At 39.4% G+C, this 15,988-nt stretch overlaps 1 protein-coding gene across 4 annotated transcripts in view; it reads left to right on the forward strand.

Annotated features, from left to right (window-relative positions):
- rapgef5a (Rap guanine nucleotide exchange factor (GEF) 5a) overlaps nucleotides 1-15,988 on the forward strand; it is a 162,451-nt gene that overhangs the window by 107,745 nt on the left and 38,718 nt on the right. For all 4 annotated transcript variants that reach the window (XM_020530166.2, XM_048613850.1, XM_020530167.2 and 1 more), the window contains 3 exons: nucleotides 8,293-8,440; nucleotides 8,521-8,618; nucleotides 12,986-13,016. In XM_020530166.2, the coding sequence (XP_020385755.1) occupies nucleotides 8,293-8,440; nucleotides 8,521-8,618; nucleotides 12,986-13,016 (277 nt within the window). The remainder of the gene's footprint in view (nucleotides 1-8,292; nucleotides 8,441-8,520; nucleotides 8,619-12,985; nucleotides 13,017-15,988) is intronic.

Genomic DNA, 15,988 nt, shown 5'->3' on the forward strand with positions numbered 1-15,988 from the left:
AAAATGTAAAGATTTATTATAGTTATGAAGCTATTTGTCAAATACCTTTCGACAGGGACAGGCACCCCTTACAATAATTAGATTTAATTATTTACCTTAGTTGAACCTGCAGTATTAAGTCATAAACCTAAAAATAGCACTAATGTGATCATTTATGTTCAATCTATTTCATATAGTTTTAGGTGGTTTATATTGTACAATAATATTCGTAGAATCAACCAATGTTGTAACAAGTGTGGCTTCCTACACGTTTTACGCTTGAAAATTAATGGCCCTGATATTCCAATGGCAGCTGGGATACCTGTGGATAGTTTTAAAAACATGCCCCTACATAGTTTTGATACATCCAGCCAAGATCCCAAGTATGTTCACCAAAGATAGCCAAAGAAAAATCCACTCAGTGCAGGCGCAGAGTTACAGACCAGGACTTGAACCTTTACACAAACTCATGCTGTATTTCAGGAATTAAAAGTCCCAAAGAGACTCTGACAGAGACTGAGGAAAGGTAAGTGGATATGTTGAGTGAGGGGATAGGGTGGCAGGTGGATTGGTAAGGGATAGTGTGCCAGGGTGTCAGGTGCGTAGGGTGTCAGGTAGGTAGGGTTCTAGGATGCCGGGTGGTAGATGCCAGGTAAGTGATGGAGTGCTTCAGTAGGGTTCAGAGTTTTGGATGCGAGGGATTGTAGGTCAAGTTGCTGGGGAAGGAGTGCCAGCTCTGGGGACAGTATTGAGTCTGGTGGGGAGGGTATTCATCGCAGTCCAGGGAATTGAGCCCCTGAGTGTTGACCCAGGAAATCAGGTCCAACCAGGGACGGATTGGTGGGGCGTGTACAGTCGGATTGGATGCCAACAATTGAGTTAGATTAGGAGGTGGTTGTCAGGGGTCTGAAAGATGTAGGGGTCAGGGGATTTGTAGTCTGGGGGGAGGTCAATGGTGAACTGGGTGGCAGTGTTGCTTAATACTTATTAATGGGTTAGATTAATTTTTTAATCCCCCTAATTTTTCTGGATTAACTATTATCTTAAGTGAGGCTTTCCACGCTCAAGGGACATGTCAATCGAAATCTTTAATTTCCAGGGCAATTCCCACAGAGTCAGCAGAGACACTGATTCTGCATTGACTTGACATAATTCCAAATGAAGCTGCTCCAGTAACTATCTGTTCACAAGAATGTGGAGTCAAAACGAGTGCTCACATATCAATAACAATAAGAATGACCATCTTAACTGCGAAGCTATGAATTACATCATTTCTGAGTTAGTAATTTGGATGCTGTTTACTGTCTCTGTGATAGTGCCATTCTGAACCAGTGCTCTGCACATTGAGCAGTAAATTCTTCCTTATTCAATCTCTTGCTGCGAACAGATGATGGTTCTGTGCTCCACTTCCTTCCAGCTTGGTGTGATGTTGTAGTTCACCGGAAAATGTGGCTCAGCTCCAAAACAAAGCACGCTTCCTTGCAGGACTCCACAGCTGCGTCCTGAAATACAGTCCAATCTGCCTTGTTTTCCTGTTCCTGCCCACTTCAAACTGTCTGTAGCAGACTATCTTTAATAGTGACCAGCAGGTCTTTGAAACCTGCTAGTACTCCCTGACACAATGCATCATGTACTGCATGCAGTGGCAGCAGAATAATGTGAACATGAACTGACTTGGGATTATCCTACAGTATTAAATCTAAGCAATGCAAGTATGTCAAGCAATGAGGAAGCAATCGTCTTAATATTAGGTATTCCCTTGTGCTTTTTTTTCTATGCTTCTGTTATCAATAAAGTGGATACTAAAATTAAAGTTAACAAGAAACACAATTACTTCATAGAGTACAGAAATAGAATGAAACAGTCATTAAAGGGGGATTCTAGAGCTAAAAGTATATTACTTGCACTTGATTCTTGTTCCCGACTATAGATTTCCCATGAGATGAACATGGTTGATGTTCTTCCTGTGCTAACCAGTCTTATGGCCTTTCTAAGTGTTGGCCCAGGAAATCAGGTCCAACCAGGGACGGTTGGTGGGGCATGGTGGAAATCTGAGTTAAAAGTAGAAAATACTGGCAACTTGTAACAGGTCTATTAATACCTGGTTAAGATGTCAGCCAAAGTTTAGTGGTGATACTGAGTTAGAGCCTATCCTACATGAGAAACTTTGCATACAATGCAGAATGACATTTCACTGAAGTACCGGGAAAGTAGAGAGTAATAGATAAAGATAAGGAGTGCTGACTCCAGTCAGATGGAAAAGAGAGCAACTGAGCTCATTGAAAACTCTGCCCATGTCTGACTTTCTCCAAGTTCCGTTCACATGTCACCCTTTTGCTTAATTATTCACTGGCTCCCAGTTGAGTAATAGCTTATTTTAAGATTCTTAGCATTGCTTTCAAATCTCTCCTTGGCCTCATTCCCCACTTCCTCTGTAACCTCCTCCAGATCAGTAACCTCCTAGGATATCTGTACTCTTCCACTCTGGCCACTTACACATTGTTTTCCTTCACTCTACCCGTGATGACATGTCTTTAGCTGCCTACATTTCTGAACCCTGGAATTACTTCCCTATAACTCTCCACCTGTACCTCTCTTCTGTCCTTTAACCTACGTTTTTAACCTAGTTTTTAGTTACCGGTCCTAATATCTGTTAATGTGGCTTGGTGCCAAATCTTGTTTGATGGAGTTCCTGTAAAGCACCTTACAACATTAACTATACTTGCAGCCCTATGTAAATGTAAGTTGTTTTTGTTAATAAATGGATATCAAACAAGGCTTCGGCAGGCTGGCAACAGCAGTACTTTATTATAAACGTGAACTCAAGAAAGTAATGAACAGACATGAAAGGAACTAAGTAGTATGAACATCATTAGGTAGTGCAGAGAGTTAGCATGAAAAACTTACACACAATAAATCAGGCAGAGGGGAAACCAAACAAAATTGAGAAAGTAACTTTGGCATCAAATTGCTAAAGTCCACTTCTTCAACAGTTTTCATTATCCTGGCAACAATCTCATTAACCCCATTATTTCCATACTTTCTATTTTTCTTTTGCATGATGTATTTAACTGATTTCGGCTAAACAAGGTGCACTCATAGCCAGTTTAGAGTTGTGGACTCCTGGATAGTGAATGCTGGACTGATAGTCCTCTAGCCACATTTCGTTTGATGGCCGTTAAGGGTTGTTAGAGAGACAAAACATTCTGACCCATCTATTTGGTTTGAATTCAATGTCGTATACGAAAACTTAAAGACAGTTTTCTAACACATTTCGTTCCAACTAACTAATTGATGATTATTTACTTCTCATAGAATTCTAGGGTAGGGTCTTCAACTACATTTATCATAAGTAGTGTTTTTGTTGAAATATTGCCTCACCCATGAATGTTAGGTTTTAAAGGTGTAATGGAGTGTACATGCAGTATCAGTCAGTCCAACTGATCTCCCCCTACTCTGGCCATTTGTTTGTACTGAACTAGATATATATCTAACCCAGACTAAACCTGTGGTGGGCTCTAGGATGATTTCACTGGGTTCATAGAATCATATAATACCCTTTGACCCATTGAGTCAGTACCACCAAAAAGACGCAACTCCCTTACTAGTCACACTTTCCCACACTAGACAAATAGCCTTGAATGGTGTGATGGTTCAAATGTTCATGCAAGTACCTTTTAAAGGATTGTGAGGTTATCTGCCTCAACTAACCTCCCCCCCAGGCAGTGCATTCCAAACCCCCACCATCCTCTGGGTGAGAAAATGTTTTCCTCAAATCCTTTCTCAACTTTATGCCTTTAAATTTAAAACTGTGTCTTCTTTTCTTGACCCTTTACTTAAGGGGAATGGCTGCTTCTTATCTTCCCTGAATATGTCCCTTATAATCTTATACACCTCTATCAGGCTCCCCCTCAGCCTTTCTTGCTCGAAAGAAAGCAACCTGAGATTATCTAACTTCTTTTCATCATTGAAATGCTCCATCCCAGGCAGTACAATCACATCCTTCTTATAATGGAGTAACCAGAACTGCACACAGTACTCTGGCTGTGGCCGAACCAAAATCCTATATAGCTCCAACATAACCTCCCTGCTTTTAATCTTTGTTACAACTGAGAAAGGCAAGTGTCCTGTATTCCTTCTTAACCACCCTATTAACCTGACCTGTTACCTTCAGGCACCTGTGGACAAGTACCCCAAGATCCATCTGTTGCTCTGAGCTTCCTAGTGTCCTGCCATTCATTGAGTATTCCTTTGTTTTGCTACTACTTCCCAAGTGCATCACCTCACGTTTATCAGAGTTAAATTCCCTTTGCCACTGTTCTGCCCATTTGACCAATTCATTTATATCCTTCAGTAACCTTCAGGAGGCTTTCCTCCTCACTGTCAACTGCCCAGCCAGTCTTTGTGTCATCTGCAAACTTAGTTATCATTCCCTCCACGATCTATATCATTTATGAATATCCCAAACTATAAGGGAGTCAGCACTGATCCCTGGGTACGCCACTGCACACGAGGCTCCAGTCACACAAACAGCTTGCTATTACCATCGTCTGTCTCCTGCCACTAAACCAATTTTGGATCCAGCTTGCCAAGCTTCCCTGGATCCCATGAGCTTGTACCTTCTTTATGAGTTTCCCATGTGGGACCTTGTCAAAGGCCTTTCAGAAATTCATGCAAACTACATCATCTGCCCTATCCTTGTTCAAACACTCTGAGGAATTTCAAGGTCAGTGTGTTTACACGAAGCATTGGTTTATAATATAAAGTACCATTAATGTAAAAACATTTCCTGAACTGTTGCAGAAAAACAAACTGTATATCCATTGTTTCTTTGCTCCTCTGATACATTAATTTTATACTGTATCACACCAAAGCTACAAAGAAACAGTATTGATGTATGTTATATTCAACAATAGTATAAAACGTGAGAGAACCCTAGCAACCCCTCATCTTTGTAGCTAGTCATTTAAGCCTAATTTAAGCTGTCAGTTGAGGATACTTCTTCTATTTCATGGGCTATGATTTTTGGGATTGGGTAACTTGTTAACGAGAGGTTCTTGTCCTTTTATGTAAGAGCTACTGAGCTTTTTGCGATCTAAGCGGTGTATAAGTGGTCACATTTCCTCTGCGGTACATCTGCAGAAATCTTTCTGACTTACTTTCATAACAGTGAGATCTGCCTGTGTTTGTACTTTGCAAATGGCTAACAGATGGAACAGCATTAGCAGCTAATAATTTTACTGACAGCCTATTCTCTCAGTTGAAAGAGCATTGATGGATACCAAAATCATATCACATACACTTGAGAAGTGTGAAAGATAAAACAAAATGCTAAACAACAACAGCTCACGACCTCTGACATCCCACATGATAGTCCTGGCAATTTCCCAGTACAGCCCTCATCTGTGCTACTCCGAGTATGGAGACACAGGTCTGAACGGATATGGCAGGTGACTGTCTCCTGTTGGCTAGGTTGGTGCAGAGGTGGGATTTCCTGTTCCCTCAGAACCAGGAGAAGAGGCCACGACATTAGGCCATGCCAAGCTGGTTTGAGGTCGCTACCCAGGTACAGAAGAAGAATGCTGTCAGGAGGAAGTTAATGGCCTTCACCCGCTGTGTGGAGAGCATCTTGACTCTAACGTTCCCCAGTGGCTGATTGACCGTATCCAAGATCCTGGACTGGCATCAGAGGCTGCCGTTGACGTATTGTGTTCGGACCCCCTGAGCGAAGACTGCCCCTCTTGACTTGACTGAGGCTTGCTGACACCTAAACCTCTTTGCTTCTTTGTCTGTGTGAGATGAAAGGTCAAGATTGAAGTAATGTGAGCCTTGTATCTTTGGATGAGGGGACAAAGTGCAAAAAGGCACAGCAAGGCAATGCAATGTAAGGCAGAGATGCTGTGAACATCCAGGTCAGCTCAGATTGCGTGAGTGCTATGAGAACAAGCGAAGAACCTAGCGATACAGCCTGGTCCAGTCCCTGAGCTGAGTGTGTTCCTGACAGCACAGCAGCAGTGTTATGTCATAGTTGGAGCCCAAAGTGCAGAAACATCTTGTAAGTGAATCGGAGATATGCGATGAGGGTTCGTAGAGGCAGGCAAATGTCAGATGTCAATGTCTGTGGATGTGGAGTGTATATAGCAAGTGCCTGTGGAGCGGACCCGGAGATGTTGGCATTGTGTATCCAAAATGAAGGTTTTTTGGGGCAAGGGGCCAGCTGGATTCACCATGTATATGCTGTAATTTCCACATTGAGTTTTCTTGATGCCTAGCTCTCTAACGCACCTCATAAGATAGGAAGCTGAATATTAATAAAGTGTATTCAGCAAGGTGTTTAATAAGCAATAATACCCCCTCAATTGACAACTAGCAAGAAACACACCACTCTGCTTGAAAAAAGCATAAAATGTGGAATAAGAGGCTTCCGACATTGAGATGGTCTTCACTGGACTTCATGTCCAATTCTGTGGCAAATCTCACTATAGCCCACGTTGCTCAGACAAACTATGATGGTGAAAACACTGCCCAGTGTGAAATTCAATTCTTCTGACCAGAAGAGACCCAGATCTCATCGTTGGTCCATGCTTCTTTCAGTAAGCTTCATCAGTACAAGAGTAAAAGTGTCAATATTTATCTAAATGCCAAAAGGGAGGAAGAAGATTGACCAAGGTTTCTGTTCCCCGTAAACATGACTGACTGCTGGTGGAAAAGAGCAAATGTTTGAATGAGAACTGAGTTGGCTTTGCTAGGATGCTTCTTGATGGTTGTTGAATCTGTATCACTCATTGTCTAGTTGGCCATGTGAGGGATGGCCATTTATTTTAGGTACAATAATGTGGTTAATGCTGGTGGATCATTAACCCACTAAGATTCAGCACATTTAAGAGAGGAAAAGTAAAGGCCAAGAGAGCGTATAATATTGAGCTAATATCTAATAACAAAATTTAACATTTTAAGCTCAGTGCTGCCAAATCCCTACATAGTGAATGAGATAAACTAATACATTCAGGATCTGAATTACGTAGTCCAAATTTACATTCTGGAGCTCCAATTATTTGCAGAATGGTTGCGCATTCATCACATGAATACAGTCTGGAAATTTATATCATCTGAAAAAGGTAAGAAGAGACAACAAAATTAATGGCAGGAAATATGTTGATTCTTTGATACCCAGAAAGATGCTTGAACTGCCAATGCAGTTAGCAAATCATTTCATGTCCCAAAGAGCAAGGTCTTTGAATTTGAGCCCTTCTCCAGGCGAGGAGAGGGTAACTTGATTTAATGGAAAACCTGGTTACAACATGCAGTGTAACTGACTACGATCCTGCAATTGATTTGAAGTAAGATAATTGATTTAGGACAACATTGTTGGGTATTTCTTGACAGACATAATTATAGGCACTACTGTTCACCCTTGGGGACTGGGCACTATATGATCATCATTTCTTTTGAACTAATTAATATTTTAAAGGGCACTGATAACATTTTATGAATCTTTCTCCTCTTGTGTGATTGTGACAGCAGCTATTGCATTTTTAAGTGGGACATGGCATCCCTAGCAAATTAATTGCCCATGCCCAATTGAGAAGTTCTTTGTGAAACTCCTTCTGGTCATTCTGTGTTTGTTTTGATGTCATGTCCACTGATATTCCTTGTGCTCCATCCAGGAATGCATTTAGAGGAATCACTAACCAATAAATATTGCTGAACTAAAATGGTGTGATTTTGTTCTAATAGGCAGCAGGCACAATCACAACAATTTAGAGAGAGATTACAGTATTACTTTAGGAATTAGAAACCATGAACTTAAATTGATGAACGTAAATCCTAGAGTGGATGAAAGTGTTAAACACAATATTTATGTGAGGAGCTTCATACTGGAAGAATATCTTTGAGAGACTGAGAAGTTAAGATAAAGTCTGCTACTCTTGGAACACAGACTGAGCATCAGTGGACAATGTTTGTAACCATACCATTATGCTAACATGAATTAGAGCTTATTGAACTTTCATTAAATACTGCATACTGTTGCTACTGTTCAGACATATTGAATTAAATATTGATTGTTAGACTTCTTCAGCACTTATAGAGGTAGAAACAGCTCCATAAGCTCACGGCAGTCAGCATCATTTCAGTTGGTCACTGATTAACCCATGTACATAGAAAGATTGGTCTCCTATATTGACTTCTCCCAAACATCTGAGCCAGAAAATAAATCATATTCTGACTTTCACAAACAGACTGGATGTACAATACATTTAAGAAATTGTTTTTGTCTTAATCACAAAGATATTTTCCTTGACTGAGTGCTACCTATTGTTCAAAGACATTTACAGAAAAACAAGAAGGCTCAGATAACAGCTTGTATCGAAAGCGCAAAGTGCTACGCATTGTTTCACAGTGGGTATATCTTTACAGGACTTTGTTACGAGAAGATGAAAATACTAAGTTGGTTTTCAAGGTACAGTACTCTAAAAGAAAAAAGTTCTGTCTTTCTTTTAAAGTCTTCACAATATGTAGTTCCTAATTTTTGTGCTACAGAACCTTTATAGGTGCGTACTTGATGATCTTTATGAATATCCTAGTTTGGAAAAGGAATTGAAAGAACTTCAGAGCCTGTTTTGGATTCCACGCAGGCAGTGAGTACAATGAAAATAATATTTCTTGCCTGGAACTGTGTTGTTTACTGCTTTTAATATTTGAGGAATTGTGGCTACATTGTTATCATTCATTGTGGCGACAACTCAAGGGGAGGGGCATAGTTCATGAGGCACTCTTAACTATTCATTTCATGGGTACATTCCACAACAGAATGGTAATAACTTCCATTTATGACATTTTATTATCCAGTAATTGGTAAAGATTTCCCCACAGTGACCTTTAATTCTTATATAGTATCAAGTAGTGTTACATAAGCTGACAAAGAATGTGCCCAGCTGTGACCTGAATATTCACTTTGTTTAAATAACCACTATCATCTCTGTCTAAATTTCTATTTTGTGTTGATCCAAATTTGAAACTTTTCAATTAAACCATGTTTCTTTGCTATTTCATTAGTCAACATAAATTTATGTTTTGTACCATGTGGTGGTAAATTGATTTTAAAAAGTCCTTCTCAAAAGTCTGTTTCCCCAATTTAGTGTGCCAATCCATAGTTTAATTTACTTGCCAGTATTGGATAGATTAAAACATTCTTTTAAAATAATATTCACTTATTTGAGTTTAAAAATTAAGTGCCAAATATTTATTGTTCAAATTGCAAAGAAAAGCAGGATTCCCAGTAGTGTTCTATGAATTTTTACTATTTGGTTCCAGAAATTCTCCTAAGGGAGAGTGATGGTGGTAGTGGAGGGAGGTCAGTCAAGTTCCTGGGCTTTGGCCTTCCTGCTGCCATTTAAATATGGTGAGGTAGTTACAGGATGACTGATCAAATTCTTTCCTTTTCCTAGTATGTTTGCATTCCCTGAAATTGGAAGGGTTTCTCTGGGAAAGTGTAGGCCTGGGTGTCAACAGAATATGTGGATTGTGGGGACACATGATCAAGCACAATAGGCTTTGAATCTAATGTCCACACACAGACTTTAACTAGAAGTGACCAGGAGATAGAATCCTACCTGATTTTTCTTCCCCCTCACTAGTCCAGGGAGATTGATACCATTTAATTCATGGTAGATGAGGCGTGGAGCTTGAGTCCTCCCTGATCCTTGAAGCTCGATTTTACACTGAACAGGTACACTTGCCACTTTATTCATTTAAGGAGCTTTGTAGTAAGTTACAAGTCTAGTTCACATTCTAAAGAAGCAGAATATACATCTTTAGTTAAAAAGTGAGAATCAGTTTCTGCATTGTGTGCTTATTTTAATCCAGTAACGCTTGCTACAATGGTGTATATGGAGTCAGTTTCAGAGGTTAAGACCTGTTTCTACATCATCAAAATGTCATTTAGTAATGCTCAGTAAATGGTTTTTGGCCTTGTGAAAATATTAATACAGTTGAGGTGCTCTCATGAAAAACAAGGCTTATTTATTTATGGCTTCCATTCTATCATGCTGAAGACAGTAATGAACTCCTGCACTTTAATTCACATGATGTTGAGGCTTGAAAGTTGAATTCAAAAAGCTTTTATAATTGTTAAATTTATGTCCCTCTTGTTGTTAATTTCCCTTAGCCCTAAAGTTGCAGAACAATATTTACATTGAAAACATCTGAAGATTCTATCTACAAAACGGTGTTTATTGTAGCATCATGATAATGTTCGCTTCTTTTTACTCAATTTACTCTTAATGGCTGACCCAATCCATCCAATCATCAGATAGATGAAAATATCTTGAAACTGTTCTTCAAAATAACACCATCAACATAATAGACTAATGGTGTTCACTGTCATTTATGTGTAAATAGTATAGTCCAGTCAGACAGATCCACCACTAAATATGAGTAACAATATCCATAACTTACTGGCTCAGTTGTGCCACTTCACCACTAGCTTCACAAAAATAGCATCTTGTTGTATGCCTCACCATTGCCATAAATTGAACAATGTGAAGTAGTGTTTGCACAATATATATGACTAAACCCCAACTGATATTTAGGGAAGTTTATAAGCACCTACTTAATGGTGATAAATGTTAATGACTACCAATCAATACCTTTGGTACTAAACCAAACCTTATTCCTTAAAATTGTGAATTGTTTTAGGAAATTTTAAGAAAATATCATTTTTTACAATTCTTGTATTTCCATTCTGCATATTTTTTCTCTCTGTTTATCAAACCTTTCTTTTCCTCTCTTTGTTTTCTTTTCTGCACTGGATACTGAATTCACCTCATTTAATTCCTATGCCTTCCATTATTTATTTCCCAGTCCTTTAATCTGATTTGTAAATGAGACAACCGTGATGGCTTTTCTGTTTACTCAGGTCCCAGACATCTGATATTATTTGCTGTGCTGATGTCAGTTCACATGTAACAAGTAACAACCTTGTAGGACAAAGTCCTTTGTGGTGATTGATGTAGGGACAGATCTAACAACAACAGATGCCCTGATCTGATCCAATCTCAAACTATTATCACCAACTCTGCCATTTAAATTTCCACCACACTACCTTTTGTCTTCTCTCAAGACATTGCTAGAAATTGCAGTGCCGCATTCGTGTTAGAAAAGGGTGAAACTTAGCAGAGGAGTCATAATTCTCAGCATGCTTTAAACCCCCTGCAGATATGTTGCTCAGTTTTGGCAGTAAATGGCAATTTGAGGTTTTGGTGAGGTCCCAGGCACTGAATTTTCACTGCTAAAATTTTACAGTTGCCCCTGATTACAAAGTATAATGTCCTTTACACTCATTTAAATTGTGTTTAATGAGGTCAGGTTTCAGGTACAGATTCATCTCATGCATGTCAGTTATATGCAATATACAAAGAGTTGAGTTTTGGCCCAGAATAATCACCTGAAATGTCCGATTGTCTGCATAAAAAGTGAATGAGATCAATGTCCCAATAAGATTTTAGTCATTAATTAAATCCCAACAACCTTCACTTATCCCCCAATATCACTCGAGCAGAGGCCAATTATCATCTTTAGGGTGTTGGATAATAACACTTCTGTGAACCTTCAAACCTGCAAAGTCAAGACACGTTTTCCTTTACTTGAAAAATGACAGACTTCTGACCTCCAGCAGTTCTTAATATGGAATGAGAGAAAGTAGAAAGATTAATAAGGTAGTCCAATACATAAGTGAGAGACTCTGATTGCCTGTCCCTTCCTTGAGTCTCACTGCTTCCTGTGTAAATCTGCTTTAAATTTGGAATGATTTCAAAGATTTTACCTTGAGTTCTTTGATTCTGATCATCCCACGACCTCTGATCTTTCATTTCATAGAAAAACAATGAGAGGTGCATGAGGCATGTTGCTAAGACCATAGGAGTAGGGATGGGGCTGATGGGTTATTGCCCGTATCATAGAAGCATAGCTAGGGGTGGGGGTGAGGCAAGTGACTGGAGTTGGGACTTAAGCCTGAGACCTCCTTTCCTTTTCAAACCAATTACAAAATCACTACCCATTCACACCTCACCCCATATCAGGGAGGAGATTACTGGGATTCACTGCCAGGCTGCCTGCTGGAAATAGCCCCCACAAAACAACCACTTTCCAAAGCCAAACAACTCACCAAGGAGAGCGATCCCTCTGCTGTCTTGTTGCCGAATGGCCTCAGACTCACACATGTGCAGACTCAAAAAGTGAGGACAGGGGAGGAGATCGGGGACAATGGCGTCTCAGGAAGCTCAGACCCTAGACAGGAAGCCAAATTCCAGGCCAGTCCTAAACATTTCCACCCTGGGCATCACGCTCCTGTTGTTTTAGAGATATTCTGTATCAGCCTGCTTCATTTTCTCCTCTCTTTGACACATCCCTTGCTCATTCAGATCTTCTCACATGTCATCATGTAAGTGTGTGCCTCCAACACAATCCAATTGTGAGAATCTCAAGGTCTGAGTTACCCTAGATTAAGCACACACTCCATCCTGGATTTTGTTTCTCAAGGTACCCTACCTCATCCCTCCTCCTCCACATAGGGCCTTTGTTTCTTTCAAAGCAAAGGTGTTATGCATTATGACTCACTTTCCACTGCCTTCCATCAATTGTTTTGCCAATGTGAATTGGGACTGGAAAAGCTGACCATTCATGCATAAAGCAGATAGTTAGCAACAAAGATGGTTTCCACCTATAACCAATTGTAGTAAGTTTTTGTAGTGGTCTGTCTTGCCAGGGGCCAACAATAAGTCTAGACAGTACGTGATTGACATCTGTATACAGTGCAGGAGTGAGGCTTAGGTTAATCTCAGCCGTTTTTACATACTTCCCAGTGGGTTATTTCAAAGGGTCAGGACATTTATGCAAGTTGTTTTTTGCTTGTCTTCTAAACATTATCAAATACAATGAAAGGGAAAGGAAAGTGATGATATATTTGACAATGCATTTAGTCAGCATTGATTTGTTTCTGTTTCAGCACCATTGATGAATATTCACCGCACAAAAAGGTAATATATTTATGATAAATTCAAGATCTGTTACTTTCAACATTCCTGCACATAACCATGAAAATTTTGCAGTGTTCTATTCCAAAGGAAAAGTTGCCTTGTATAGTGATAGTGGTGGTTCAGGATGCATTACTTGTTAAACATAGCCACTGGTTCTGGGAGGAAACAAAATAGAACAGAATGTTATCACTAATTGTGTGAAATTGGATGTCTTTACATTATAATTTACAAACAATTGTGTTGTATCTAGCAGAAAATAATTTCCGTGTTAAACCTCTGCATGCATGTTGTTTCAGTTTTTCATTAATGATCTCCGAGCACATTGAATTTATATTTCTAACCATGTTATATTTGTTGGCTAGCATCTCCTACTACAGGCTTCCTTAGCGGGTAGATTTACTTCATGATACAACTGGGTTTCATAATTGAACCTAAACACCCTCACTGGCCCTGAAAGCTAATTCCATATTTGAAGAATGACAAATTTCTCCATTATAATAAAAAGTCCACCCTTTTGAAAAAAATGTTTTTAAAGTTTCTTTACTTTTCTTTTATTCTTCATGCGCTGTGGGCATTACAAACCAGGGTAGCATTTATTATCCTTCCCTATTTGGCCTGGAGAAAGTAGTAGTGAGCTCCCTTCTTGAACTGATGCAGCCCTTGAAGTAAAGGTGAACATGGTCGCTGTTAGGAAGGGAGTTTCAAGATTTTGACCCAGTGACAGTGAAGAAGCAGCAATATTGCAACAAGTTAGGATGGTGAGTGGCTTGGAGGAAACTGGCAGGTGGTGGTGTTATTATGCATGTGCTGTCTTTATCTTAGTATGTGATGGAGGGAGCAGTTTGGAAGCCACTTGTGAAGGAGTACTTTAGAGTTACTGCAGTGCATCATGATATACCATGGTATACCATGCTGCCATTATATGTCAATGAAGTAGTGATTGTTGAAGTTGATGGATGGTTTAACAAACAAGCAGGTTGCTGTCCCAGGAAATTCCCAGAAAAGTTCAGACAAAGGATTTCGGCCCAAATCGTTGACTTTCCTGCTCCTCAGATGCTGTCTGACCTATTGTGCTTTCCCAGCCTAACACCTATAGACTATGGCTTCCAGCATCTGTGGTCCTTATTGTCTCCAAGCAGGTTGCTTTGTTGTGGATGGTGTCAACCTTTTTGTTGTTGGAGCTGCATTCATCCAGGCAATAAGAGAGAATGCTACTGGAAGCCTGACTGTAACCTTATGGATGGCGGACAGGCTTTGGCGAGACAGGAAGTGAGTTGCTTGCTTCAGAATTCCCAGTCTCTGACCTGCTGTTTTGGCCATGGCATTTATACAGCTGGTCCAGTTTGGTTTGTGGTGAATGGCAACTTCCCAGGATTTTGGTGTGGGAATTCCGAGATGATAACACCATTGAATGTCAAGGGGACGTTATCTAAATTGTAGCGTGATCACTTACTTTACAAACTAAAAATATAAATTAAAATTGACAGATCAAGCACTTTTAACCAGATGCTTCCATGTGAATGGCTGTTTACTCAATTTATTGACATCACAGCTGCTGCATGCCTGAAAATCCTTTTGCCTTGGTGCTAGTTTTAAACAACAATTTAAAAATTAACAGTCCACACCATAAAGATCAGCAGATGCTACTGACTGTAATATCTGGGCAATTGCTGACATACAATTCACTTGTAATCAATCAAAATCTACTGCAAATTGTGCCACCATGTTCCCTAACCTCAGACTAGAACTGGCATGCGTAACACAGGTCTCAGTTTAACTTATCTTAACCTTAGATTTTTGAAGCATGGCTTGCATGTAGGAAATAAAAATTCTACCCAGTAGGGCATTAAACCACTCATTGTTTTAAGATTGATGTTGATGCTGCTTTAGTGAAGTGAGATTAAGCTGCTTTTCCATTGCAGTTTAGCCTTGGGATGCTTTGTATGCATGTTAATATTTACTAGAGTTCATCCAGTAATTTGCGCCTATGTTTTTGTTATAGTGTGAATACACCTTCAAATGATAATCAAAACATATTGTTCACTAACATATGTTAACAGCATGTGAATGTATTAGTTTCATGCTTAAATGAATAAATAGAGTTGTATTCAGACATTTTGTCTCCATCATCATGAAATTTGATCAATTTTATCAAAATCCAAAATTAATTAGGCGACACAATTATTAAAAATGGAGTGCACTCTATTTAGTATCTGGTCCTTTTACCTTATGTATAAGTTAAATAACCAGAAGTTTAAACTGTTCGGAAATAATTACACAACATTACACTGAAGATAGGAAAAGTATTGAGTTACAGTTGGTTCATATAAAAAGAAACTTTGGGGCAATATATATTTAATTTGAACACTAACGTTTAATAACATTTTCGAGAAGCAAAGGCATTCAAATAAACTAGGATCAACAACTCAGTTGATTTTAAGGTGAAAAGCAGGTGGTTTAAAGGGGATTTAAGGATTTTTTTTTCTCCCAAAAGATGGTGGGAATCTGGAATGCACTGTCTGGGAGGGTAGTAGAGGTAGGAAACCTCACTGTTTTAAAAAAAAAAATATGTGGATGAACATTTGAAATGTCAAAACATTCTAGGCTTTGAGCCATATGCTGGAAAGTGAGATTAGTGCAGATAGCTTGGCTCAGACCTGAGCCAAAGGGCCTCCTGTGTTGTCTGACTCTGATTATGACTGTATGATCCAGCATCATATTGGTGCATGCATTAAAGCCTCCAGGAACTCAGTGTCAGCCAAAACTTCAGATAGTTAATCCCTTGATTGGCTTACAAATAAAAGTGCAAATGTAGAGAAATCAGTGCAGGTAGCCAATGCTAATGTAGACCTACAGAACCCAACTGAATTGCTGTTTCTGAAAGCTAATAACTTCAGAAATTTCAGTCTTCCGACTTCAGGTCTACTAAAATTCAGGATGCTCAGCTCGATTAACAAATTAATGCTTTTCTC

This window comes from Rhincodon typus, chromosome 2, assembly GCF_021869965.1.
Source record: "Rhincodon typus isolate 14 chromosome 2, sRhiTyp1.1, whole genome shotgun sequence".
NCBI lineage: Eukaryota > Metazoa > Chordata > Chondrichthyes > Orectolobiformes > Rhincodontidae > Rhincodon > Rhincodon typus.